Raw genomic sequence first — 27497 nt, forward strand, 5'->3', positions numbered from 1 at the left:
ATTGCCCAGACAGAACTGTGGCCATGTCCAACCAGCAGCGGAGAAGGGCGTCAAGGCCAGAAGCTCGGTGCCCAAGATCGTGGTGGTTAGTTTGGACCAGAGCTTGGGCCCGACTAGATGGAGATCTCCCAGTCTCAGGTCACCCAAAGTCGTTCCTGGAAAATCTGGGATAAAAATGTCGCCGAAATCCTCCAGTTGCCAGAGTCGAAAGAGTAGATATTTTAAGTCTGTCCCTAGATTGCTTTACAGAGGCAATTGACTTACATTTATGGAATGACAGAATTCACAAAGTCCAATGTGCCCTTTTTCTATCATTCTATTTTCCCTAACTTGATCCTCGGTTGCATTTCCCATTCCTTCTTCTAATGAGTATTTTTGAACATTGCTGTTTCCGTTTGAAAAAAGAATTCGGCAGTCAGTTAAGTCGCAAATCCAGGCCTATCGAAACCCGATGTATCCAATATATCAAAGTGTTTTAAGTGAAACCTAGGTCAATAATGCTTTAGAATTCCCTCAATACATATTTGCACAATAGGCCTTGAAATATATTACTTCATCATGTCATCTTCTTTTACATTTCTATCAAGGATGTTTTATGCGGCAGATTTATTTATTTTTTTAAACAAAAAATAAAAAATAAAAAAGCAACCTGTCTCATTTTGTATAAAACTGACAAATTGTATCTAGGAATATTTCCCAGTTGTTTTTAAATGAAAGCAGAGCGGGCATGTAAGCGGATGGGATCTTGACAGCACAAAGATAACCGCTGGCCCGTTCGGAGGAAAACTAATCAAAAATGCAATATAGTTGTTTTTTTTCCCCTGATTCTTGGGACTACAGCCCCCAAAATTCCTAGCGTGGGGGCTGAGTATCTTGAGGATGCAATTTTTTCAGATGGAGCGAAATCTTCCTGCAGAGGCTTGCAGACCTGCTTCCTCCGATGGAAATGTCAGCCTATTTAGGATTTTAATCTTACACAGTTCAGCCTGGGCCTTCATCTTTTTCCTGTCCACTTTCTCTCCCCCTTCCCCATTCCCTCCTTATCCCTAATTCCCAAGAAAATCGCAGCTTGGGGTGGGGTGGGGTGGGGAGGGGAAAAAAAAAACTTTCTCGCTCTTTTACAAAGCGAAACATGGCACTTTTGCAACGAAGCCGGTGGTCACCGGCTGGAATCCAGAGGTGGGGGTGGGGGGAGGAAGAGGGAATGGCTTTCCTTCTCCGCTGACTTGATTGATTGATCGGATCGATTTGATTTGCAGGGTGGAGACAGAACATCGACCTTTCGTCTTGACCCCGTGGGTGGTGTTTCTATTAGGATACACTGGTTAGTTAGGCCCGTGGGTGTTGTGTGTTTTTTTTTTTTTAACCCTCTGTTTTGCAAGCCCCCGTGGGAATTGCTGTTGCAAGCCAGAAAATAAATAAATAAATAAAAGAGATAAACGTGTCTAGGTGCCGTTATCAAATAAATAAAAGAGATAAACGTGTCTAGGTGCCGTTATCACCGATAACCTGGCTAAGTGTTAGTTTCAGTGTGTGGCTGAATAGTATATATGGCAAGTGCGAGGAATTGCCTCTAAATTCCCCCACCTCTTTTTTTTCTTTTTTTTTTCTTTTTCTGATTTAGAGAAGAGGAAAAAAATCCATCTTTTTTTTTTTTGGTCCTGTGGTGTTTTTTTTTTAACAGCCTACTAGGAGTTTGAAATCAGGAATGTGACGGTGGGGTGGGGTGGGGTGGGGGCGGAAGTTAGATGAAAGAAGACGACAGAGGAACTAGAAAAAGTTAAAATGGTGGGAAATGAGATGGCGTTAATGTCACACACCATCTTGGGCAAAAAAAGGAAGGAAAAAAACAACAACAACCCAGCGACTCTTAGGAAGAAAAAAGTATGGCAGGCTGGAATCCTGCTTTCCAAATTAAGTTATCCCTTCTTCTGTCTATTCACTTTTGAGGAAGGGAAGCTGAGGATTAATTTATTTTAATCGGGGTTTTATTTGTACAGGGATAAATTTAATCTTTTTTAAACTTGGTTTTTAACTTTTGTATTTTTGGTTTTTAATTCCCTGTAAACCGCCCTGAGTCCTCCGGGAAAGGGCGGTATATAAATGTAATAAAATAAATAAAATAAGTGTTTTTCCAGATAAAATTCCCGGAAAGGGTTAGTAGTATCTGATGCCTGCAGATAACTTCTCTCTCTCTCTCTCTCTCTCTCACACACACACACACACACACACACACACACACACTTGAATACTCCCCCCCTCCTTCCCCTCCCTCCTGTCCTTGTCATACGTTGGGTTTAATGAGTAATTTTAAAAAATTGAAAATAAAAGGGGAAAATGAATAGGTGTTGAACTAGGCTGTGATATGTAAATGCCAACTAGTAATTACCTAAAACCGCGGGTTTTTCTTTTTTTATTATTTCGGTTTCATCTTGCAAAACATTTCATTTTTGCTGAGCGAAAACACTTAATTTGGGCTGAGTTTTCTTGCGCGGAGGCTGGGTGGCAGAGACCGTGGCAGTTCGTCCTGGCATTAGCTAGAGGGCACACTAGCTCTTTCTCTGGGCTCCACCATATCCTTGGCTGAGCCGTTCCCAAGGTTATTTGCTCCTTAGGTTGGAATTAACAACTGGGAAATTCACCTACATGCTTCTGCATTGCCAAGGAGTGTCCTTCAGAATGGAATGGAATGGAATGGAATGGAATATGGGAACGAAGAATAGAATAGAATATGGGAATGAATAGAATAGAATATGGGAATGAAGAATGGAATGGAATGGAATGGAATGGAATGGAATGGAATAGAATAGAATAGAATAGAATAGAATAGAATAGAATAGAATAGAATAGAATAGAATAGAATAGAATAGAATAGAATAGAATAGAATAGAATAGAATAATAAGAGGAATGAAGAATAGAATAGAATAGAATAGAATAGAATAGAATAATAGAATAGAATAGAATAGAATAAAATAGAATAGAATAGAATAATAGAATAGAATAGAATAGAATAGAATAATAGAATAAAATAGAATAGAATAGAATAATAGAATAGAATAGAATAGAATAGGATAGAATAGAATAATAGAATAAAATAGAATAGAATAGAAGAATAGAATAGAATAGAATAATAGAATAGAATAGAATAATAGAATAGAATAGAATAATAGAATAGAATAGAATAGAATATGGGAATGAAGAATAGAATAGAATAGAATGGAATGGAATGGAATTCAAGGAATAAAGAATAGAATAGAATATAGAATAGAGTAGAATAGGATAGAATAGAATAGAATAGAATAGAATAGAATAATAGAATAGAATAGAATAGAATATGGGAATGAAGAATAGAATAGAATGGAATGGAATGGAATTCAAGGAATAAAGAATAGAATAGAATATAGAATAGAATAGAATAGAATAGAATAGAATAGAATAGAATAGAATAGAATAGGATAGAATAGAATAGAATAGAGCTGGAAGGGACCTTGGAGGTCTTCTAGTCCAGCCCCCCCCCCCCCCCGACTCAAGCAGGAGAGCCTATACCATCTCAGACAAGTGACTGTCCAGCTTCTTCTTCAAAGCCTCCAGTGATGGAGCGCCCATGATTTCTGAGGGCAAGCTGTTCCACTGGTTAATTGTCCATTCTTGGAGAAGTGTTGAACTTGGCCTGTTTCAAAACTATCTCGCTTATTCTAACAGAGGATCTAGTCCAGGGATCTTCAGACTTGGCTCTTTTACGACTCGTGGACTTCAACTCCCAGAATTCCTCAGCCAGCGTGCACGTTGGCTGAGGAATTCTGGGAGTTGAAGTCCACGAGTCGTGAAAGGGCCAAGTTTGATGAAGACCCCTGGTCTACTCCCCAAAAAACCTGAGCCAAATTGTTTATGGCAGTCAACAAAATGGAGCCGTTGCTTGGTGGGCTGATGAGCGTGCCCTAGTTTAGGAACGCTAACGCCTTTTAATAACATTTATTAGTTGGGGGGGGGAAAGGACCCAGGAAAGCAAACGATATTAACGCCCACCTCATACCCCCCCCATCTCTCCCCTCCCCCCTTTGAATCTCTCTAAGCATTGTTTGATAGATATATCACTTGGCTTTCACAAAGAAGAGTTTTATAGCACTTTGAAGATGACATATTGAAGCCACTCTTTGCTGTGGATTTAAACTACACGATCCATAAAAGTGTAGTTCTATTCCCACTTAGCAGGGAATAAATCTCCCTGAAATGAATGTCACTGGGTAGTTGCCTTGTGCTAAGCCCCAGGTTTAAAACGAATCGGGTTAGGATCGGCACTCTGAAGCCTGGGATTGCAATCCACAGAAGCTGGGTTCACCCGGGACACACGGCCGAAAAAAAAAAAAAGGCAGCGTGGGAATCGAATCTCTCCGGGAATGTTCTAAGGAACTGGCTATCTCTTTAACTAATGTTGCTTAGCCTGTTTCCTTTCTTGCAATCATCTCCGAATACTAATTCAGCGATTACTAATGAACCTCTCCCTTCTTCGGATCTATTTATAACTAAATGTGTATTCCCCCCCCCTTTTCGCTGTGATGCCACAGCGTCCTTTATATCCCACTCTTCCCCCATCCCAAATAATTCCAGTTTTCTGTATTCGTTTCGTGTGAAAATAAGTCGGGTTTAACCGCTTCGCTTATTCGCTTGCGAACACCTAGCTTGGCTGGGCAACTGAGGGGGTGGATATTCTGCGTAGCAGTTCTGGTTTGCAGAAATATGGAGGAGCGCTAGATGGCAGCAAAGAGTCAAGAGTAGTGATAGTATTTAAATTGATACTCGATTTATTTTTCTTCCTAGCCTGTGTATGTAGACTTGCCAGCTTCGTTATCTTATCCATGACCCTGAGTTGAGAGGTGGTGGACCTTATTGTCCTATATTTCTAGGACAATAGAATCTGGTCCGATCATCTTAGGATCGATTCTGGGGACTGAATGAACTGTTGTTACTCACAGGATAGCTGGGGATTATGGAAGTTGAAGTCCCAAACACACGGAAGGCACAAGGTCAAGTCACATTTCGGGCAACACCTAATGAATCATCAGTATTTGTGACTACAGGTGCAAAGAACATCTTAAAGCTTCTAGACAATCCTACCCAGGAGAGTTAACTATTAGTTAGCCTATCTGGCTCAGTACAAGTCACCTTAAGCTACTTCTCTCCCACCACCGAGGGTTGAGAATTTAACCCTCATTTTTCAGCATTGGTGTTGTGGCTCCGATTCATGAGACAGTTCAAAACAACATTCAGGCACTGTTTTATTTAAAAAGTCTATAATAACCAAACGAAGCAGCATCGGCACTCCTGGATGGACGCCAGAGTCTGAATTCTCTTCCCCCTGACACCCCACGTCATACAGAATCTCCCTGCCTTATTTTACACGTCACAAGTCGCATTTTCCGATCAATTCAACACAGGGGAAGTTTCACTTCTTTCCTTCCGAAGCGGCTGGCTCCCTTCTCTTGTTCAAAACATCCTAGTTGCATTCCTCCTGCCTTTTAGTGATTGAAAAGCCAACGGTTAAAGCAAAAGGTGGCCTCTTACATTGTCAGTGCAAAAAAACAAAAAAACAAGTCACGTGTCAACGTTTGCAGCCATTGACGATTGGCTGTGACGACGGTCCCGGTGTTCTGTCCATACGGCAGTTAACAGGAGCCTTGACCGGTGGATTCTCCAGCTTCCTTATACCCCCTTTCACCCCTGCCAGGAAAGGCGAGCAGCGCTGGCTTTTCCATCCTGGGAGTGGCTTTTGCAGAGTGTATAGTTGCCATTGATGGAAATAAGCTTTTCCGTTGCCTTGGCCAGGCTGTTTGACCCCCTTCTACTCAACATCCCCACCAGATCCCATTGGGAGCCCAGCTTCATTTTCCTCCTTGTCACTTGAAGAAGAGGAAGGAGGAGGAGGAGGAGGAAGAGGAGGAGGAGGAAAAAAGCGGGCCAGAGGCATGCCTTGCTATCCTTCAAAAAAGAGTTGGTGGGTCACCTCCATCTCTGCAAAAGGATGACCTTTGGGGCAGAGGTGGGTGGGATCCCTCCTCCTAACAAGAACTGTCTGTCAAGGGTCAGTTGATGGTCCTTTCTCACTGAGGTCTTAAATGGCTATTTTTTTAAATAAAAAAAAGAAGTGGTAAAATCAGGCCCAGGTCACACGGATGTCTTGACTCAACAGGCCAGAATCCCATTGTGGGTCCTTCCTGATGAGTTTAATTTTTGTGTTTTAATGCTCGTGAATCCATCCAATCGTTTAAGCCTCCTTTTGCCCCAGTTGAAAACGGAAAAAAAAAGAGAGAGAGAGAGAGAACAAGTAGAGTGACTTCTGTGTTGCCAAAGAGAACACCTGGATGCTTTGTGGCGTGGAAACCAGTAGACTTACATCTCAGGTGGCGTGTGTGTTTTTTTTTAATCACACCTGCGCCGTTTTTCTTTCTTTTCTTTTTTTTTTTACAGCAACCTCCAACCCGTTTAAAACAAAAAAAAAACTTGATATTCGGAGCTGGTGGGGTTTCGGATGAAATAATTCTTGTTTTTTCCCCCTGCTCTAGTCTTCGTTGCAAATAAACATCCCGTGGAGTGGGTGGGAATTACCTACCTCCTCAAATGTTGAATCAAAAGAGATCCCCACCCCACCCCGTTGATGGATCTGAAAGTTGGCAGTGTAAATCGGTGGCTGAATCCAGCCAACCCAGGATTTTTATTCTGAGAAAGCTGTATCTGGAATCTACAGGCACGATGCCTCTTTAGCAAGATATATTGTTTCATAATTAGCCTCTTGCATTTTTCCACGACTGCTGGCATCAGCATTCCTCAATGTGTTACCCTGATTAACAGCTGCTTTGCAACTATTTCCTTGTGCCACTGATGACCATATATGTCAAGCTAGTCTTGAAAAGAGTAGGGATTTTCTCCCCCCACCCTCTTTTTTTTCTTGCCTGGCTTTAAAACGCTGCATTTTCTCACCTCCCTCTCTCTCAAAAAAATATATATAAATAAATAAATAACAGGTGGGTAGTTCCTCTCTGTTCATCATAAGGCCAAGAGATACGTTACAAAATAGGTTTTGCTTCTTCTGACTTAAACCCCAGCAGATCGGTCAATTCATCCATCCGGTCTGTGTCAATCTACAATTTAAGATCGACCCCCCCCACCCCCACCAAAAAAAGCCACCTAAAAAAATACGAATTGGTATTTTAGGGCTGCCTTAAAGAGTGGCTTTGGATAGCAAGATGGGTGATGTATAAATGCAATCAATAAAGCAAGAATGAAAAACGCTCATTTCTGAATGCGCTGGATCTCAACAATAGCTGTTTTTATGTGTAACCCTTTGATGGTGCCACAATATTCAGTGAAATACAAGAATTGATAACGTGGGAAATTCCGAGTCAAATAGACCACTCCAGGCTACAGCACTAGTCAGTTTCTCTCACTTTAGCTATATATAAGAAGCTGAATTAGATCCACAGATAACAAAAGGATGTGATGTGATGGCTATAGTCTCGGATGAAGAACAGACACGTAATTTTCCAGGGATATCCTTAAGTGATTTGGGGGCCGTTCGATCTCACAATTGACTCTGCTTTACAGGGCTCCCGAGGGCAAAAAACCAAGTTTGTGACTCTGGTTTTATTCCCACGAATAAAATTCCATCTAGAAGCTTCTTTCCCACAGCAGGCCAAAAGACTGAATGCTTGCAATTTCTGTGTTTTTTTGGAAGTTTTTAAGGTAACAGCGTTCCGTGCGCCTTTGGCGTCTAGTCATGCCGGCCACATGACCACGGAGACGTCCTCGGACAAGCGCTGGCTCTTCGGCTTTGAAACGGAGATGAGCACCGGCCCCTAGAGTTGGAAACGACTAGCTCGCGTGTGTGGGGGGACCTTTACCTTTACCTTACTAAGGTAGCTTGATATCTTCAGCCTGTGTGGCTCTTTCCTGTTTCCGCGTATTGCACAAACTAAGCAAAAAGGTTAATTCCTGAGTTGCAGACAACGGGGAGGTGTATTGCTTTGATCTCGGAAGCAGAGTCCCGATAATGTTGCGAGTACTGATTTTTCCAGAGAACGGATAGCCAGTAATGATTTTAAGATAACCGTGGCAAAAAAATAAAAATAAATATCCCTCCTACCCACTATATTTTCATGGCCCCTAGGAATTTGAGGATATAGATAATGGGTGTGTTTGTGTGTTGCAAGATACAGCAGCCCAGGGTCTCTCTCTGTATAGAAGTTGCGTGTCTGATAGTGGGAGCAGGAGAATCTCTCGTCTTTCTTAAGCTATAATTTTGTAATGTCATTTTCAATCAATAGGCCTTTAGCAAAAAGATGATGGAGGAGGCCTTTTAAATAATTTAGCTCTTGTTAATGGAGCGATTTCATTTTTTGATAGAACGGCTTTATTGAGAGAGAAGTGGATCTTTTGCGCGGTGCTTTTCTCCCCCTGCGCTGTAACTGCTCTGCCATTCCCCCCCCCGCCGTCCTGCATCTGGAATCAAAGCCAAGCTCTTGGCCTGCCTATCAAAAAGAACATTGCAAATTTGGGGGGGTGGAAAGTTCCTGTCCCTTCAATTTTAGGTCAGCAAAGCCATCGAGACATCAGTGGTTCTGTGTAAACCCAGTTTAGGCTGCGTGTGAGTTGGGTGGCTCCTGGATAAAACTTTTTTACAGACTTTTGAGGCCTTTCAAGATTGGGGATTGGAAAGGTCTATTGTACTCGTATTCCTTAAGCGGTACAAAAGAGTATCAAGTTATAATTATTATTATTTTTTGCAGCTATCATTAACGTTGTTAGTACGGTATGCGTTTTAATGTTGGCTTGTACGATTGGGTTCCAAGATCCCTTAGCCCAGAATGACGTGAGGTGAGCCGTTGTATAAATGTGATGAACCAACAAACTGTAATTGGGAACTTTTAAAAAGTTGGGGGGGACCCAAATACCCTATAAAACGTATTTCAGGATAATCGTAATTTCCAGAAATCCTCCAGGCACCGTATGAATTCCAGTGGTAAAAAAATAATAAAGGGTATTTTGTTCAGAAATGTGCCTTCCTGTCCCCGCAAAAAGGATCAAGGTAAATTCATTTGATAAGAGATCACCTTGTGGAGGGGTGGGAACAATGTTACCTATTTGCCTTCTGAGAAAAAGAATTATTTTATCCTGGCCGTGCCCAACGCAAAGCCTTTTTGTGCCAATGCCCTCCCCCGGGAAATGCCATTTGAATCAATGTCTCCTTTTATTGTTTTTAATTTTTTTTATTGTTGTGACTGCAGATTGTAACAAAGATACAGGGGGATTAAAAAAAGACAAGAAAAGGATGAAATTAGTAAACAATAGGACAGCAAACAAGAAAAGACAGCCAAAAGAATTGGGAGCGTTAAAACCGATTGCTTAAGAATGAATTCTGAGCTTAAAAGAAAGTGGGATAAAGCTGGAATTGCATCCACGAGGTCGAGGTCGGGGAGAGTTTATCCGTTCAACCTTTGACCTCGTAGGATTGTCCATCCTCAGAGTTTCTCTCCCCCCTCCTTATTTTTATTGTAGACAGAGCTGCAGAGGAGATGATGGAGGACACCTTAATGCAGAGATCCCCGAACTTTTGGCCACCAGGAACCGGTTACGTGGAGAGAGGTTTTTTTTCCGTGGCCTGGAGAGTGCCTGGTTTTATGCGCTGCCTACATCCCACGGATGGGGCTTGGCTTGTTTGTGCCTACCGGTTGCCGGCATGCCACGGAGCAGGGGTCGGGGACCTCTGCCTTCAGGTTATTTTAGCCCAAAAGCCCTGGTGTAAAATCTCCCTTCAAGGCATGCCGTGGCACTTTCTGAAAACAGGAAGAGATGTCAGATCTTCCCTTGAGGAAGCCTTGGAGACAGACATTGACCAGATACCGGCATTGGCTTTCTTGTTTCTTATAACGGTGATCCAAGATGAAAACTTGGAAGGTGGTCCATCTCTGCAGGCATCTTCTTTGTGAAGTTTTACCTCTGGTGTTTTCACTCCTCCGAGGATTAAGTTCTCCTAAATGAGACAGGGAGTGCACACGTATAGAATAGGACTTTAATCCACTGACTCCCAAAAAGAGGGCTTAACGAAGGAAGGTTAGGACCGCTTCCAACTGGACAATGACTTTTCTCATTCTCCCACACTGCCCCAGTGGCCCATAAAAGCTAGGACTCTCTGCCCGCCCTTATTGGATGATCCCTAATGGTTGACGGTCCGTAAATGTTGTCGCTCTCAAGCCACGGAGTGTTAAGCTTAAGTTAATGAAGCTGTACAAACTGGGGGGGGGATATTTATTTATTTTTTGAAAGTTTGCCTCCTGCCAAGTCTGAGCCAGCATTTTGGTCTCGGCCTTCTCTCTTCGGCTGCGAAAGAACAAGGCCCATCAAAAAAAAAAAAAAAAAAAAGTTCCAGGAGGTGATTAATACGGAAGGAAAGTCGCTTTGGATACGCTGGCACATCTGCGAATCTGCTTATTCGGACATCTCTCTGCTTCAGCACTTTTTTTTTTTCGCCCCCGCAGGTTATTAATTTGTACTGTTTATCCTTCTGCCTTTTGTGCAGCAAGACCCGTGCCGCTTAAATGTGCAATTTCCCCCAGCGCTGGCATTTCCAGCGAGGCAGATCAACGAGGGGGCATAAACAAGGATCAGAGCGGCGCGTTATGTCTCGTCGTGGGGAGGGTGTGCCTGTTGTAGCCATATTATTTTATGATTTGAAATGATGGAATGCTAAACTTTAAAGAGCAGAGTTTCTTGTCTTCCCGTCTTCAATTCCAAGTAGGCTGGAAGTCGGGCGGATTTCCCGTTAAAAGTATTTTTTTTTTAAAAAAAAAAGAAAATAATGAATTTCATCTCCCTCTCAAATTCATTTATCATGCTTTTTAAAAAGGTGTTTCTCTGCTTTACCTGGTGTCTAAATTAGATTGGCTCTCATAATGCTGTTCTTTGCTATGTTCCCCCCATGCTTTTCTTAAATGAATTAGTAATGACAGCGTACTCCATCATCCCCTCTCTACAGCCACTTTAAGGCAGAAGCCGGGTGATCTAAACCTTTTAACCTATTAAAGATGATTTCCCCCAATTGAATCAAGACGCACCGCAGGTGTAATAGCTAATCATTTAAACTACACCTGCTATTATGTTTTTTGAAGCCATTATGCGTGTTGGATGGATGATAATTCATGTTTATTGCATTGTCCAATGGATCAGTTTTGCCTGCACAAGGCTGATTAATGTATTTAAAGAAATAAGAGATGCCATTTAAGATGGGGGGGCGGGAAAGGGGAACCTGCACACGCAACATTGATGGAATGCGCAAGGAGTACATCAAAAGAGCCATTAAAAGCCATCCAAACTTGGCTCTTTGACCCAAGATTCATCTCTGGACAACCAAGCTGAAGTCCCAACTTTTCCCTTGAGTTGCGGCAATACCTTCAAAAGTCTTCCAAACCATCTTTTCTTAGAAGGTAATGAAGGACAGGGTCCAGAATTGGAAAAGTCAAGTCAAGGCCCACCTGCCTTGGGGATCGGAAGCAACCGTGTTCTCACCTGATCCACACTCGGCTTCGGGGGGCGGGGGGAAGATACGTTGAAGGGCTGTTTGCTAAAACATACTTTTCCACGCTGCTTTTGGGCTTAAAAAAAAAAGTCAAAACACGTGCTAATTAACAAAGTGACTTTAGGCCGTGTTTTTTTTTATCCCGAGCGATTTGGGATAATAGGTGTTTAATTCAGTGTGCCGGAAGAGAACAGATTGAGGGAAGTGGCTTCTGAAAGATCAGTCAAGGGTTTTTAGGCCAGCTTCCTCCTGAAAACTGCTTGGTTGTTTTTTTCCCTGTTCTACAGCAATTCCCCAGGTTGATAATTTTTGCGGAAGGGAAAAACAGATCACCAACGCTTGTGAAATGCGTAGATCGTAGTGTAGATGATGGAAACCTTAGCGGCTGAAAGAAAGATCAAATGTTGTCTTCCCGTTGGCTCCTGCCTCTTTGGCTACCTTAACTTTCCTTTTTCTTGTTTTTAAGAAATAACCTTTTAACCACAGACATCTTAGCGTTTTGGAATGGTTAAATACCCATTTCCAGATGGCTACGTCTTTCAGTGGCCAACAATTGATGTCTTAATTCTTTGCACAGTACCACATACGATAGATTTCGTTGCTTCGCCTCCCTTCGTCATTACCTCTTGCCTTGATTGTTTATATTCATGTTTTCCAAGCTTCAAGAAAGGCTACACCTTTTGATTTATCTTGAAATGAACATCTCTGCTACGGCAGCATCCAAAGGAACCTTTTTGAACTCTCTGATATAGATCTGCCTCAAAGTTAAATTGCTGATGTACTTAATTTACCGGTAACCCGGTATTTGTCGTAAAATGTTGATAGCTTGGCTGTGTTGGGAATCTGAATTACCATGAATCCTATTTTAAATTTCCCTTTTTCTTTTTCTCCCATCTTTTTGCCTGCCCTGCAGATTGCCACAGCGGTGAAGTTTTTACAGAACCCTCGCGTTCGCCAAAGCCCACTTGCAAACAGAAGAACATTTCTGAAGAAAAAAGGTATTACAATGTACAATCTGCAAAGTTAATTCTCAGTCTGGGAATAGGAATAATTCCTTCCTTCCTTCCTTCCTTCCTTCCTTCCTTCCTTCCTTCCTTCCTTTCTTCACTCACTCCTTCCTTCCTTCCTTCCTTCCTTCCTCCTCTCCCTCCCTCCCTCCCTCCCTCCCTCCTTCAGCTTTTTTCTCTTGTGAATTCACATTGGCTCTCCCCTCCCTCTCTTTCTGCTGCCCTCTTGAACTCTGAAATATTTTAAAGCATAGGAACTTTTACAGATCCTAGGCAAGCAGGGCGAAAGCCAGTGAAACGAGACACATTAAAATTGCTTGTATTGCAAACTTCTGAACGGCCAAGCTTCTTAGAAGATGGAAGAGCTTCTTTTGGTAGGTTCTGAGTCATTCCTGGTATTCACCGTGGGCTGACCAAATAGATGAAACGGATCAGGAGCTTCAGAAGAGAGCGGGGAAACCGTTTGGTAAAAGGCAGGCTGCATTAAGACAGCAGCAGGCCGGGGTTAAATTTGGGGTCACTCTCCTTTCACAGTCAGAAAGGGCGAGCCATTGACGGCTGAGCTCCCTTAGAAGCGAAGAAGACCTACGTCTTGACAAAATTCAGCAACCGGGGAAGTTGCCGTCCGCGGCTTTGTGCAACATTTGTGTTGCACCTAAGGTTAAATCGATCGCCTCTCTTTTTTTTTCCTTTTTCTTTTTTTTTTAAAGTGACACTCCAAAGCTTCAAGGATCCATCTAAAAGTTTTAAAGTTGTTCGCTTGAGAGTTTTGTTCAGATTTTTAAGGAGCAGATCTTCACCGACGTAATGAATCCCGAATCTTACCTGTGCTGTTTGCAAAAAAAAAGCGGTTTCTGTACGGGCTGCTCCAGTCGGAATATTTCTGCTTTTCTTTAAAAACCCCTCAGTGTAGAACTTGTTGAGCGTGTCTGAAAGAAAATCCCCGCGCCAGGCTGAGCTCTTGGCCACTAGTTTGTGAAAGGATGTCTGTGCACCCTTGCCGACACCTGTACAGTTGTGATCCATCACAATATCTGAGCCAAGAAGTGAGAAAGTAGCACCCAGGATTAACCTCACTTTTGAGATGGTTGAAGACCCGAACATCTCCCTAATCCAGGGGTCTTCAAACTTGGCTCTCTTTCTCTCTCTCTTTCTCTCCACTCTTTCTCTCTCTTCCTTTTTCTTTTTCTCTTTCTCTTTCTCTTTTTTTTTTCCTTTGAAATACGTGGATCTACGGGGAGTAATTAATCATAAACGCTTTGGGAATTGCACTCTATCATCGAAGCAATGAAGCAGAGGGAAGCGGAACGCAAAAGCTGTGCTGATTGCCCACGGAAATGTGATGCAGAATCCATACTTACCAAGAGATCCTTTGACACTCCCCCCCCACACTTCGCCCGAAGCTGTCATATTATGCCCTATTATAACTATCTTTACATCTCGCCAAAACGACCCGTTATTCCTTACGTTTCATTCCTCCATTCCCCTCAGCCTTTCTCTCTGAACATGGAGGGGGCTAAGATTTCACACGTCAGAGGTATCCAAGAGCAATTTAGAGACAAACGTCTCCCAAGGTCTGTGACACATTTGCCCTGCCGTGGTGTTTTTTTTATTATTTTTTTAAGGGAAAAAAGAAAAAAAAAACATCCGAGCTCCGTGTAATCTGTTTATAAAGCGGTATTACTACCGCTTTCTAAAGCCTTAGTAAGGCCACACTTGGAACACTTGCGTCCACTTTTTGGTCACAAAAAAGGGTGCTGAGACTTTGGGAAAAGTGCAAAGAAAATCAACTAAAACGTTTTAAGGGCCTGGAGATAAAAGCGTACGAAGAACAGTTGCAGGAATTGGGTATGGCCAGTCTAGAGAAAAGGGACGCGGTGGTGGGTTAGGACGCTGAGCTTGTCGATCAGAAGGTCGGCAGTTGGGCGGGTCGAATCCTGAGTGCCGCGTAGCAGAGTGAGCGCCTGTTACGCGTCCCAGCTTCTGCCAACCTAGCAGTTCGAAAGCACGTAAAAAATGCAAGTAGAAAAACAGGGACCGCTACGGTGGAAAGGGAACAGCGTTCCGTGCGCCTTTGGCGTCTAGTCATGCCGGCCACATGACCACGGAGATGTCCTCGGACAAGCGCTGGCTCTTCGGCTTTGAAACGGAGATGAGCACCGGCCCCTAGAGTTGGAAACGACCAGCACGCATGTGCGGGGGAACCTTTACCTTTACCTTAGTCTAGAGAAAAGAAGGACTGGGGGGGGAGAGACGTGATAGCAGTATTTGAGGGGCTGCCCCAAAGAAGAGGGGGTCAACCTGTTCTCCAAAGCCCCAGAGGGCAGGGCAAGAAGCGGTGGATGGAAACTCATCAAGGAGAGAAGCAACCTCAAATTAAGAAGAAATAGCCTGACATTAATTAACCAGTGGAACAGCTTCCCATCAGAATGTGTCGATGCTCCATCACTGGAGGTTTTTTTTTAAGAAGAGACTGGACAGTCGCTTGTCTGGAATGGTATAGGGCAGGGGTGTCAAACTCACAACGTCATGTGAAATGACTTTCTCCTCCCCCCACCCCCGATTGCCGGCAATGAGGTGGGCGCGGTTTCCCTCCTGAGCATGGGGTTAGACTAGACGACCTCCAAGGTCCCATCCAGCTCTACCCTTGACTCCGATGGATTGTTTTAATTTCAATACATCTCGGCCTAGGAGAAGTGGACTTAGTGGGGGAGAGAGGCAAGCCGGCATTGAAAAGAGGCCAGAGAGACCCAATTAAACGTTTCTAACAAATTACTGGGCTAATGAGGAGCGAAGAAGGAAAAGGAGGTTTAAAGCTGCCGTAATCCCCCCCCGTTTGACGCATGGCCCGCCGTGCCTTTCCCCCCCCCCACCTCGCCCCTTGTGTTAGCTGCCCTTTGGGCTAATCGTTCACCCCGGAGGTCCTCTTTGAAGAGGGGAGGACATGAGCATCAGCCTGCAAGTGAAAGCAGAACTTTTACTATCACTTTTACACACACACACACACACACACACACACACACACCCCAGAGGTGGGGCACGCAGAAATCCCTTTGCAGTGTGAACAGGATTGGCAGGGAGTTGCTTTAATTAAAACAGGTGGGGAGGGAGCCAGCCTAGCGCCTACCGAATGTTTATGTGGTGTATGTGTATATATATAATTTAATTTTTAAATTTTTAAAATTTTAAATTTTTTTTGCCCTGTACACCGCCCCGAGTCCTTGGAGAGGGGCGGTATATAAATCTAATAAAATAAAATAAAATAAATATATAAACTCCCCCCCTCCATTTTTTTTCTTCTTCTAATAAGCCCCAAAGCTTATTAGAGACCCCAACAGAAGCTCAGGATGGGCTGTGCCTTTCCAGTGCCGATTCCGTCTTTTAACAAGGAAGCTGTTTTTTCTACGGATAATTCCTTTCCGCCTCTTGGGGCCTGGCTCCGCTGCTGCTGCTGCGTAATTAAATCCAGTGTCCATTCCTCGCTGTCCGTCCGTGCGGTGGGGCTTCCTTCTACTAACCCCGGTTTGGGAAAGGATTGTACCTGGGCCTTGCCCTCTGCCTTCTTGAGCTGGGAGGTGATTGGCCTGTTCCGCCAACTCCCAGTTCCCAGGTGTATTTCCCAATTCTGCCTTCCGCGCTGGGGGTTGGTGCCCGCCCAAGCCGCCTTCGGCATCTCAACTTCTTCTTGACGAGCGGTCTTCGCGGCCTTCCTGTGACGCAAAGTCTTGATGCACTGGTTTCCCCCCTCGAAGGGGAGTAAGTAACTGGTGGGAGCTTCTTCGAACTTTGGGCAGGTGGGCACCGTAGTACCTGCGGTTTTTAATACACCACGTGAGCACCCAATTGGCCGCTCTCTGTGGCGCCAGCTCGCTTTCCGGCCCAGAAAGGGTTGCTTGACCCTAGAAGGTTGGTAGCTTTGTCTGAACACTTTGGAGGTGGGGGGGGTGACCCGTGGTCCCTCTCTAGAACAGGGGCGGGGGGGGACCTGGGCTCTTTCATGACTCAACTCCCAGAATTCCCGAGCCGGCAGGGCTCGCCTCGGATCCCTCTGCCTGGTTGGCTGAAGAATTCTGGAAGCTGAAGTCCACGAGTCACAAAAGAGGCAAGGTTGCCCAACCGCGGGGCCTTTGCAACCCGTGGGCCTCAACTCCCAGGATTCCTGAGCCAGCGCAGACTCTGGAATTCTGGGAGTCGAAGTCCACAAGTTGCAAAGGGGGCCAAGAGCTCCGCCCGGTCCCAAGAGCTGTTGCCCAGAATCCGGGCTGCTGAGTGAGCCAGGATATCAATTTGCCCGCTGACCACATCTGCCCACTTGGCATTTCTCCAGGTGGGGAATAAATCACCAGCAAGGACACCCTCGGTGGCTCTACCCCCCCTCCCTTCCCCCCCATTTTGTGCCTTTTCTCAGCTCCTCCCTCCCCAGACACACACACACACACACACACACACACACACACACTGGGGTGGGTGGGTTTCTCTCCTCCATCTAGGATTTAAAAGCCCAAATGGAAAGGAAATCCGAGGATGCGGATCCTCAAGAGGCCGGGAAGACCTAAGCGTCAGGCTGGTAATAGCCGGAGCAAACGGCTCCCGATGGATCAGCCAGCTCTTATTTGGGGAAAGGCTTCATTAATCTGGTTCATTACCTAATTCGCTGAAAGAGACAGAGGAGGCGGGCGGAAGCGCTCCCCGTGGTCCAGTTGTGCCTCCTTTCCCCCCCCCCCCCGGGCCTTGGGGACTTTTGTCCGGCCATTAAGTCATTGAAAGCGATGACAGCCCCAGCCCTTGGCGTCCCGGTAGGCCCGAAGGAGAGCGGGCAGTTGGCACCAGCTGCAGATTCGGGAATGACTTTTCCCCTGGCATCCCCTGGAATCTAATAACATTTCACCCTCCTTTTGGATTATTTGGAGCTGTTCGTCTTCGTGGTGAGGGTCTCCTCTTTCCTCCCCCACCCGCCGTCACCCCATGAAGCACCCTCTGAAAAATACCGCCGTCCCCTCCCCACGTCAATTTGCTCAGGGGAAGAAAAAAAATCCGCTAAAGGAAAAAAGTTTGCCCTGTTTAGTATTTCCCTCTCGTGGTGGCGAGCAGCGGGAAGATGGGGCGGAGATGTCCTGAGGACGCGGGCTTGGAAGGAAGCCATGCTTGGCACCGTGCCGCATGGTGTTAAAATTCAGGTCTTCCAATCAAGCTGCCCTTGGCTCCGTCGAATCTGAAGTATTCTTAAAAAGCCTTCTTTCTTTCTTTCTTTCTTTCTTTCTTTCTTTCTTTCTTTCTTTCTTTCTTTCTTTCTTCTTTCTTTCTTTCTTTCTTTCTTTCTTTCTTTCTTTCTTTCTTTCTTTCTTTCTAAGAGGTGCCACCGGTTCGAAGCCCCCCCCCCCAAAAAAAAATATGGAAACCTCTTTGAGGCTCTGCAAGGCTGCAGCGTGTTTTTTTTAAAAAAATAAATAAATAAACAGGGCATTTTGTGGGCAAGAAACGTTAGGCCAGACTCTTCGGGGCTGTGACGTCATTAAAACCCTCTTTTTTTTATGGCCAAGGGGCACGATTCTCTTCTCCCCGGGACCATTGCTCAATTGCGCGCACCAAGGAGAGCAGATTATAATCCCCCTTTGGATTCTCGATTCGTCCTTGGAAGGGAGAATCGTCTCGGACCCGAGCCGGGAGCGAAGAAATACCTGTCTGCAAATAATAATAATAATAATAATTAATAATAATAATAATAATAATAATAATAATAATAATAATAATAATAATAATAATAATAATAATTATTTCTGCAGACCCTGTGCATTTTTTAAATCCGCGGGGTCTGGCCGACGGCTGGGGCAATAATGACAAAAACCCAGCGCCCGGCTCGCGTCTCGGAATATCGCCGGAGCCGTCCTGTAGCTGTGGCTTGTGGGCCAATTCCTCTGGCGTTCCGTCTCGCACGGGGTGTGTGTGTGTGTGTGTGTCCTCAAGACCCTTCGCCCCGATAATCGATTTCTGGAGTGGGAGGCAGGCTAACCTGGGCTTAGAGGCTTCTGTTACGAAAAGCAGGATTCCAATTTAGCTCCATCTTTTTTTTTTCTTTTCTTTTTTCATAACTTAACTCCATTCCACCGGGCCGGTTGATGTGTCCTTGAATGGAAGCTTGTTACCGTGAAAGCTTTCTTAGCATTGATTTCATAACCGGCTTAATTTAATAGCTCCATCACTAGTGAGTCGCCCGGCAAGTAAGGACTTCCTGCTTTCCAGGTCACCGACCTTTTAATTACAGAGCTTGTTCCGATGGCCAGGTTATCGACTGGACAGCTTCGCGTTTGCACCCCTTCGGCTGGAAATGGGAACGAGGTTCTCCTGCCTGGCGGTCCTGCCGTTGGTGAGGGTGAAGGACGAGGAGGAGGAAGGAGAAGCGAGGGCCCGGAGGGAAAGTTGGCCTCTTGCATTTCTAAAATTAATTTCCACACCTTCAGCTTTGTAATTAATTTTTCGGGAGCGTCACAGAGAGCTTTTTTTTTCCTTTCTTTCATTCCCCCCTCCCCTCCCCCCGTGCAAAGGAAAAGCCAGCTGTTTGCACTCTCTGCAAGGAAGGCCCTCCTGCGTGTGGCCAAAAAAAAAACCCGAGGCGAATCCCCGCCAGCTTCTTGAGGCTTGTTAAAGCTCCTTTTTTCCAGCCCGTTCTTCTTCTGGGAAATGGGCGCAGAGCCCTGCTGGATGAGATCAAAGGCTCTGGAGCATCTTCTGTTTTTTGCGGCAGCCCAGAATTGGAAGGAAGACGACTCCTTCCAAACTGGCTCCTGGCCAGGGGCCATTCAGAAGCTTCTGAACGTGGAAATCAAAGACTCCTCCGTGTGCTGGATTTCTGCGCGCGGCGGTGACTTGGTCGCCAAAACCAGAATCGCCGCTCCAGCGGCAAGGGGTTTTGCCCAAGTTGCCGTTACACAGGGAGCATTCATCGTTAACTAACCAACATTCCCTTTCCTAAATGAACACACACACCCCTTTGAGTGCAAATGCTGTCTTGTCTTTCAAAGGGGGCAAAAAAATATTCATAGCCAGGTCCGGCAGAAAGCAAGCTCCAATGGGATGGGAGCGAAACAGGGATGAAGGCAAACAGGCCTTGGGAAGGCAGGAAAGTCAGCTTCGGGCACGCCACAGCGAGGATTTCAGTAGCTCGGCCAAGGAAAGCCGTGTGTGTGTGGGGGGAAACGTGTGGCTCCCATTTAAGGAAGGATTTGATTAACCACGGTATGTTGGCTAAGCCGCACAGTTGGCTGGGCTCGCCTCAGATGCTTAAACCGTAAAGCATGTTTTGCAGACGGCCGGCTTTGGGGTCGTGGAACGTGCTAAGCCAAACCTCTTAAACCACACACGCACTTACACACACACACACACACACACACACACACGATGGCTCGGCTCGTCGTGTGAGTCCAGTTTAAATATGGGCAGAGAGAAAAACGGGGAACAAGGAGGCGTTTGTGAGCGCTACCCTGCTCACTTTAGAAACTCTAGCGGAATTTTTTTTTTTTTTTTTGGCAAAACAGCAGGACTTTATAAATACGAATGAAAAACCCGCGCATCTTCTTTTTAAGCCACCTTTTTCTGAAGCGAGGGGCTCTCTGCTAACCTCCAGTCCTCTTTTAAGAGTGCTGCATTAATTTCTGTCTTGAGTGGGGTGGGGTGGGGGTCCCTAAAGAAAGGACATTCTAAGCCAGAGGTCCCCAACCTTTCGGGTACCAGGGACCGGTTCCGTGGGGAGAGGGCTATTTTTTTTCCGCGAACCGGAGGGTGCCTGTTTTTCCGTGGTGCCTGCGTCCCGCGGATAGGGGCTTTGCTTGTGGGTGCGGACCAGTTGCTGGCGTGCGGCGGGCCGGTACCGGTCCACCGACCTGGGGTTGGGGACCCCTGTTCTAAGGAACAGCCCCCCTGCTCTGCTAACAGTTTTATGAAGACAGGAGAGTTAGGAGTCCTCGCTCCTTCGGTGAAGCTCTTCTGTCCCCTTGGAGCCCTCCTTAATTGCCAAGCCGCACAAGCCATCGCTGGAACTCTTAAGCATCCTTCGACAACCACCACGAGGGACGCCATAGCTCTCCCCTACCCCCAGTTCTCTTTCTCCTACCCTCAGCACCTTTTCCCCCAGCGCCGACACGTCCTCGCCACAGACACGAGTTGCTTCCCCACCTCGAAGCTTAACACGACACTACTCTGATTCGGAGGATCAATTTATTCTCTCTCGCATCCGCGAAAGCATCTCCTCCGCTGCGGCGTTGGGAAGCTAAAAGGGCTGGCTCGGCGTCATTAACCACCCTCGCCTTGGCTGGCTTTCTCTCTCTCTCTCTCTCTCTCTCTCTCTCTCTTCTCGCTGTTTTGTGGTTTCCGTGGCTGTGTGTCAAAAGGCAAAATTGTACTGTCATTGACAGGAGAAAGAGAGAAGTGGTGCCTCCATCGGCTGGTTTATGCTAGGCAAAAGGAGTTTGGTCTCCCAAGTTTCGACTGCCGAGAAAGCTCGGTTCGTAGCTAAGTGCTGCCTTATTTGAGCGAAAATTTGGGGTCCTTATTAGAAGGGATCCCTCCCTCCCTCCAGATGTCATTATTACTATCACGGCCTTTCGGGATGGGTGAGAAAAAAAAAAACACGTGGTTTCCCAGGATCTTTTAAACCATTTCTTTCCCTCTGCCTTTCTGCGAACGGGGGTGGTAGGGTATAAGGAATTAAAACAGGAAGAGTTGGGGTTTGTTTCTTGTTTTTTTTAAAAAAAAAATTGATCAAACACGGCTCTTTTCTTTCATTTCAATCCTTATTTGGCAGAAGCCTTGTTTGCTGTGAACGGGCTGACGGACGACCCCCCTCCCTTCCCCTCCCCAGATTTAGCTGTCTGGCTCTTAAAAGACCCTTAGCAGTTTTTTTTCTTTTTCTTTCTCCCCTTCCTGTTTTTCGAAGCCAGGAAAAGAGAGATGCTGTGGTAGGGCTGGGTGCAGCCATCCCTGACACCCCCAATTCTGTATTTCAGGGGAAAGTTTGGCTGCGGTTTAAATTTCACCGACTAACATAAAAGGTGATTGTTGTCCTTTGAACAACTTCAGTGGAGATGGAGAAAAAAGAGGGCGCCACAAAGTCGAGGCTTTCACAAGGTGTTAGGGAGCAAGAAACCTCTTACAAAGTGGGGGGGGGAACAGAGATAGCACGTATCTCTGTTTACACACACACACACACACACAATTTGTAAGAGGTTTCTGCCTCGAAAGTCTTGACTTCGTTGCAAGTGTGCAAAATACACCTTGTGCAAATCATCTAAAAAAAAAAGAGTAAGGGGCTTGCGCTCTGCTCTCCCCTCCCAGGGCCGCTGGGGCGATTGCATTACAGTTTTCTAGAACTTTCTTTTTTTGCTGCAAATACATGGGTTATATTAAAAAAAACTGCTCTCCTATCAGATTCTTTTTTTCCTGATGTGTGGGGCTGACCTTATGCATTAGCACTGGCTGATTGAATTTCTTTTTTTAAGTATACGTGCCCGACTTTCTCGCGCCTGGCCCGGGCTGCTGCATTCCCACCTGACTGGCAGTATTCATGTCCCGTCCACCTCCCGGCGTCTGGCTGGAAATGCTCCCTTTTTTATGGTGATAAACAAAATTAAATTTGTCTCCTCTCGATGGGCTGACCTCCCTCACCTTAAAGGTCGCGGGGGGTTTTTTTGCAAGGGAAGACGAAAGGCGCCAGTTGTGGATCGTGTTTGCTACCAAGGGACTTCAAGTGTGCGAGGACCGCTGAGCAAATAAAACAAACTTAAAATCTCTTTTCTCCCCCCCCCCCAGTTCCCAGTCATGTCAAGTCTGTAACGAGCGATTCCTCTCTTGCTAAACACGAATGGAGCAAGGAAGAGGCCACGAAGGTGTTAGCAACGCTGCTTAAATTCTTTACGTTCCCTCTCTCGCGTCCTCCATCCACCTGGCCACCACCATTCCCAAAATGTTGAGAATTCGTAGCCAGCACAAACCTGGGGATTTTGCCGCCGGGGGTCAAGAACGGAGGGATATTCTTGAAAAGGTGCTCTTCCGGATACCAGTCGTCCTCACACCCTAATCGTTTAGCGACCGTTAAAAGTGAACAACGGCCTTGAAATAGCGACTCCCCCCCCCCCTATTTGTTGTGACCGTTGCGGCATCCCTCCAAATTTGACTGCTCGGCAACCGCCTCCTATTTATGACGGTCGCGGTGTCCCAGGGTCACCTGATTCCCCCTTTTTGCGACCTTCTGAAAGTCGGCATTGAAAATTGTTAAGTTTTGAGGACTATCTATATTCTGGACCTTAGCTCCTTTCCAGCCCAGCCGAGGATGGTATTGTTGACAGGACAACGTTTTGAGCGCTTTCAAAACCCCACCTTTAAATCCTTGACTTTGTGCAAATCCTACGGCTGAGACGCTGCGCTGGTGCTGAACTGATGAGGGTGGGACCCACCTTTTCCTACCAAGCCTGCCTTTCCCTACCACCGCGGTGAATAACTGCTATTCAAGGGAAGTTCTGAGCATCAGGGGCCTTAAAATGGGACAAGACACAGAAGGTGAAAATGGACAGATGTTTCATCTGGGGCTCTTGTTCCTCATACGGGCCAGCCAATTGTTCTGGGCGGTCACGACAGGTGACCCAGCGCAGTTAACCCTTTACTTAGGACCCACCGATGGGCCAGGAATTTACGCTGGCTGAGCGAAACGTGGGCGAAGCGAGTTTGGCCCCGTTTTACGACCTCCCTTGCCACGGTCGTTAAGTCAGGAACCCGGTTGTTCGGTGAATCTTTGCCTTTGCTTGTCAGAAGGGTCGCCAAAGGGGGCACCGCGACCGTCATAAGTATGAGCCGGGTGCCAAGCATCGAATTTTGGGTCGTGAGACTATCGTCCTCTGAAAAACGGTCATAAGCCCCCCCCCTTTTTTTTTCAGCGCCGTTGTAAATTTGAATGGTCACTAAATGAAGTTGAGGACTACCTGTATCTCATTTTTAAAAAGGCACACGGCTTCTACGTATGGATCAGTGTGTGGATCAGTGAGCTACTCTTAAGTTGTCGGTGTGTGTTTGTGTGTGTGTGTGAGAGAGAGAGAGAGACAGACAGACGGACTGCCACAGGCAGAGAGACAGACATAAAAAGAAATGGAGTTTGGGGGTGTCTTTAAATACAGCCTTGTTGCCCGGTGCAAAGAGTGAACTTCATGCCTTTTCTACAGGTGTGAAGCCTTTGCTCTCTGCATTTGCGAAGTGGGTTTGATCTCCCTGGATTAAAAAAAGGGCAGAGGACTCAACAAGCTATTCGGCATTTCGCTCTCCTTTCCCCACAACTTTTATCCTGGCTTTCATCCATTTGGCATTTGAAAAGTCCTCCTTTCCCCCCCCCTCCACTTCCTCCTCTTCTCGTTTGTGATTCCTCGCTTTGCGCCACTAAAACTTAGTAATACAAAAATGAGGGTTTTTTTAAAAAAAAGGAAAGAAAGAAAGGCTAATCCGAGTTTGCGGTTTCGACTTCAAAAAAAAAAAAAGAAAAGAAAGAAGAGAGAAGCTAGTGTTTATAAAGAACCAAAAAAATAGCAGCTTCCATTACTGTAATTAAACGGCGGCATTTAACCTATCAACGCGGTTGCACGGAGGCGAGAGAGACGAGCTGCGTTTTCAGATGATCGCTGCAATCCCCCCGGGGGTGGGGGAGAATAAGAGCAGTTAAATAATTTGTTTGCGAGGTGCGAATTCTGTGTGTCGGCTAAAACGAGCGCCGGGGTTTGAAGCGCCGGGGGGGGGCTCGGGGTTGGGAGGGGGCAGCGAGAACCTGTTTATTTAGAATACCCTGGAGTTTAGCCCTTTTTTTGCCAGCCTCGGCGCTCCGCCGTCAATAAAGCCACGGTCCGTGGATTCCCAGGGCGAGTCAAGAACTCACCTGATGCTTCTTGCGTCAGAAAAGCGGGACGTTTCTGGAGACGTCAAGAAACAAGTAAAACAAACCACCCAAAGGCTTTAAAGAAGAGACGGGATGGACATTTGTCCGAAACGGGACAGTGTCTTCCGCTTGAGCACGGGGGGGGCGGGGTGGACTAGGAGACCTCCAAGGTCCCTTTCCCGCTCTATTCTGTGGCTGATTGGAAAGGGTAGATGACCGTTTCCACCCACTATATTTTTAAAGCTCGGGGCTCTTCGGATCGCAGAGACCCGTTGGCGCAGGTAGTCCTCGAGTTACAACAGTTCATTGAGCGACCATCCAAAGTTACGACGGCATTGGAAATAAGTTGCAGCATCCCATTTTTCACACTCGCCGCCTTCGTGCAGCATTCCCCCCACGGCCACGGGATCAAAATTCAGATCCTCGGCAGCCGACTCATATTTATGACCGTTGCCGTGTCCCGGGGGTCACGTGATTTCCCCCTTTTGCAGCCTTCTGACCAGCAAAATCAGTGGGGAGGCCAGATTCACTTAATGGGGCAAAACTTACTGAACCAGTGTCTCACTTAACAACAGAAGGTTTGGGCTCAATTGCGGTCGGAAGTTGAGGACTACCTGTAGAATATTGCTATATGAAAAAGCAGCAGATGTCTACTTACAGAGGATTTTTAAGGCAAACACACAGAGAGAGAGAGACAGAGAGAAAGGGATAGAAAAAGAGAGAGAGAGAAAGAGACACAGAGAGAAAGAAAGAGACACAGAGAGTGTGTGTGAGAGAAAGAGACAGAGAGAGAGAAAGAAAGACACAGAGAAGAGAGAGAGAGAGAAAGAGTGAGAGAGACAGACAGAAAGAGAGAGAGAGACAGAGAGAGAAAGAGACACACAGAGAGAGTGTGTGTGTGAGAAAGAGAGAGAAAGAGAAAGACACAGGGAAGAGAGAGTGAGACAGAGAAAGAGAGAGAGAAAGAAAGAGTGAGAGACAGACAGAAAGAGATAGAAAGAGAGAGAGAAAGAAAGAGAAAGACACAGAGAGAGAGTGTGTGTGTGAGAAAGAGAGAGAAAAAGAAAGAGACGGGGAAGAGAGATTGAGAGAGAGACAGAGAAAGAGAGAGTGAGAGAGAGACAGACAGAGAAAGAGAGAGAGAGAGAAAGAAAGACAGAGACACACACAGAGAGAGATTGAGAGTCAGTTCCCACCCACTACAAGGAAAAGTCTTGGAAATTGGAATTATACTGCCTCGGGTAGCCATCAAGCCTGACCTTGGAGTAGGGGGAGAAGACACCAAATTTCCAAGGTGATCCCCACCCACCCCGAAGGGATCCACTTTCCTGAAATTGAGCCTAAATCTTCTTGCCCTTTCCCACCCAGTCGTCCAGGCTGGGTGGACAAACTCCGCCCTGTCAATCATCAAGGCACTGAGTTGGCCCCAACGCCTTTCGAACGAACGGCCTTCGGCAGAAGCGGACCCAGCATCTGGACCCAGCATCTGTCGATCACCTTTCCAGCCAGTAACGGTTCAAGAAAGCCCCTTGCCAAGGCCTCTCCCCCCCCCCTTTTTTATTTTTTTATTTTTTGCTCTTCGGGGAGGGGAAGGGAGAGAATAATACTACTGACAAACACCCCCCCCCCTCCAAAGAGCGGCAGCTGTTGCGCCAGTGCTCAGCCCTGGAGAATTAGGCTGGCAGCGCCCGCGCTCGGCGCCGCTCCCGCGGGGCTCATGATGAAACTTTTTGCTCAGACTTCGCCTCTCGGACACGCGGCGTTATGCTTCTCTTTTCAGCTCCCCCCCTCCCGTTGGTGGTTCAAGAGGAAGGACGGCGATGGGGGGGGCCGGGGAGGCGAGTTCGGATTCTGCTCTCCGTGCACCTTGCCGTGTAGGATCAGTCTGTATCCTCTCTCTGCTCAGACAGCCTTTTACTGTCACACAGGAGAGGATTGTTTAGTGAGAATAATAAGAAGAATACGCCGATCTTCTCGTGACAGTTACGTTCGCCACTGAACAGGCTAGCCTTTCACCATCCAGTTGCCAAGGGCATTTTTTTCCCCCTTCTCCTTCCTGGACCCTAATATTTTCACCCTGATCTCTGGGGGGGGGGGGAAAGGGAGGGGTTTCCTAGACCATAACCTTTGCATCCTTCGGCTCTTCCCGAGACACCCCGGATCTGACGGGGGGGCTCATTTCTTTCGCCCTCCTCCAGATGGGTCAAGCAAACACACTTCCGACACCCCCGGGGTGGCGGCGCGGGAGGGGGGGAGACTCTCTTCTTTACCTCCAGCTGATGGGAGTTTTGCTTTTGTGTTGTTTTTTTGTCCAAATCTGACCTCTCCGACATGCCCAAGCGCAACTCCTTTTGTCTTTTAAAAGCGGCAATGAAATATATTTTGCGGGCCGGCTTGTAATGCGGTGATTTATGCCGTGTTACGGTTTGTGATATCCCAATGTCCTTTTTGCCTTTGCGTGGTTTTTTTTTTTCCTCCTTCTTGTCCCTCCCCCTCTCTCTCTCTCTCTCTCTCTCTCTCTCTCTCTCTCTCTCTCTTTCTCCCCCCCCCCACTACATTTAATGTAATAGAGGTGAGTGAGCTCTTAGGGCACAGCCTAGAGATGGACATTATACGAGAAGTGCCTGCTCTGAAAATGCCTTTTTTTGTTTGTTTGGAGGGGTCCTTGCACCTGTCTTGACTTTCGTGAAACGTCTCGTCTCGTTTCCTTGCGGACGTTTCGTGACCCGGAGTAGGTAACCTCATCAGGGCTAGTAGCCTTGCCTAGTTTGGGTCATGAAACGCCCGCAGGAAAGCAGCCAGCCTCACACAAAGCACCAGGGACGACACCCACCCCACCCCACCCCGCCTCATTTCAGCCATTCCTTCTTATTCTTGTGTTTTGTTTTTCTTTTAAAAAATAAATAAATTACCCTCTTGTTTTTCTTTCTTTCTTTCTCTTTTTTTTATTACGGTGGCTCCGCTTTTCTCAAAACGGCTCTGTATCTGGAAAATGAAAATCACGGTTTGTGTTACACA

At 46.3% G+C, this 27497-nt stretch overlaps 1 protein-coding gene across 2 annotated transcripts in view; it reads left to right on the forward strand.

Annotated features, from left to right (window-relative positions):
• PEX14 (peroxisomal biogenesis factor 14) overlaps window positions 1–27497 on the forward strand; it is a 60035-nt gene that overhangs the window by 8706 nt on the left and 23832 nt on the right. For both annotated transcript variants that reach the window (XM_083375543.1, XM_083375542.1), the window contains exon 3: window positions 12481–12565. In XM_083375543.1, coding sequence (XP_083231669.1) covers window positions 12481–12565 — 85 coding nt within the window. The remainder of the gene's footprint in view (window positions 1–12480; window positions 12566–27497) is intronic.

The sequence above is a fragment of the Vipera ursinii genome (genome assembly GCF_947247035.1).
Source record: "Vipera ursinii genome assembly, chromosome: 17".
NCBI classification, from domain to species: Eukaryota; Metazoa; Chordata; class Lepidosauria; order Squamata; family Viperidae; genus Vipera; species Vipera ursinii.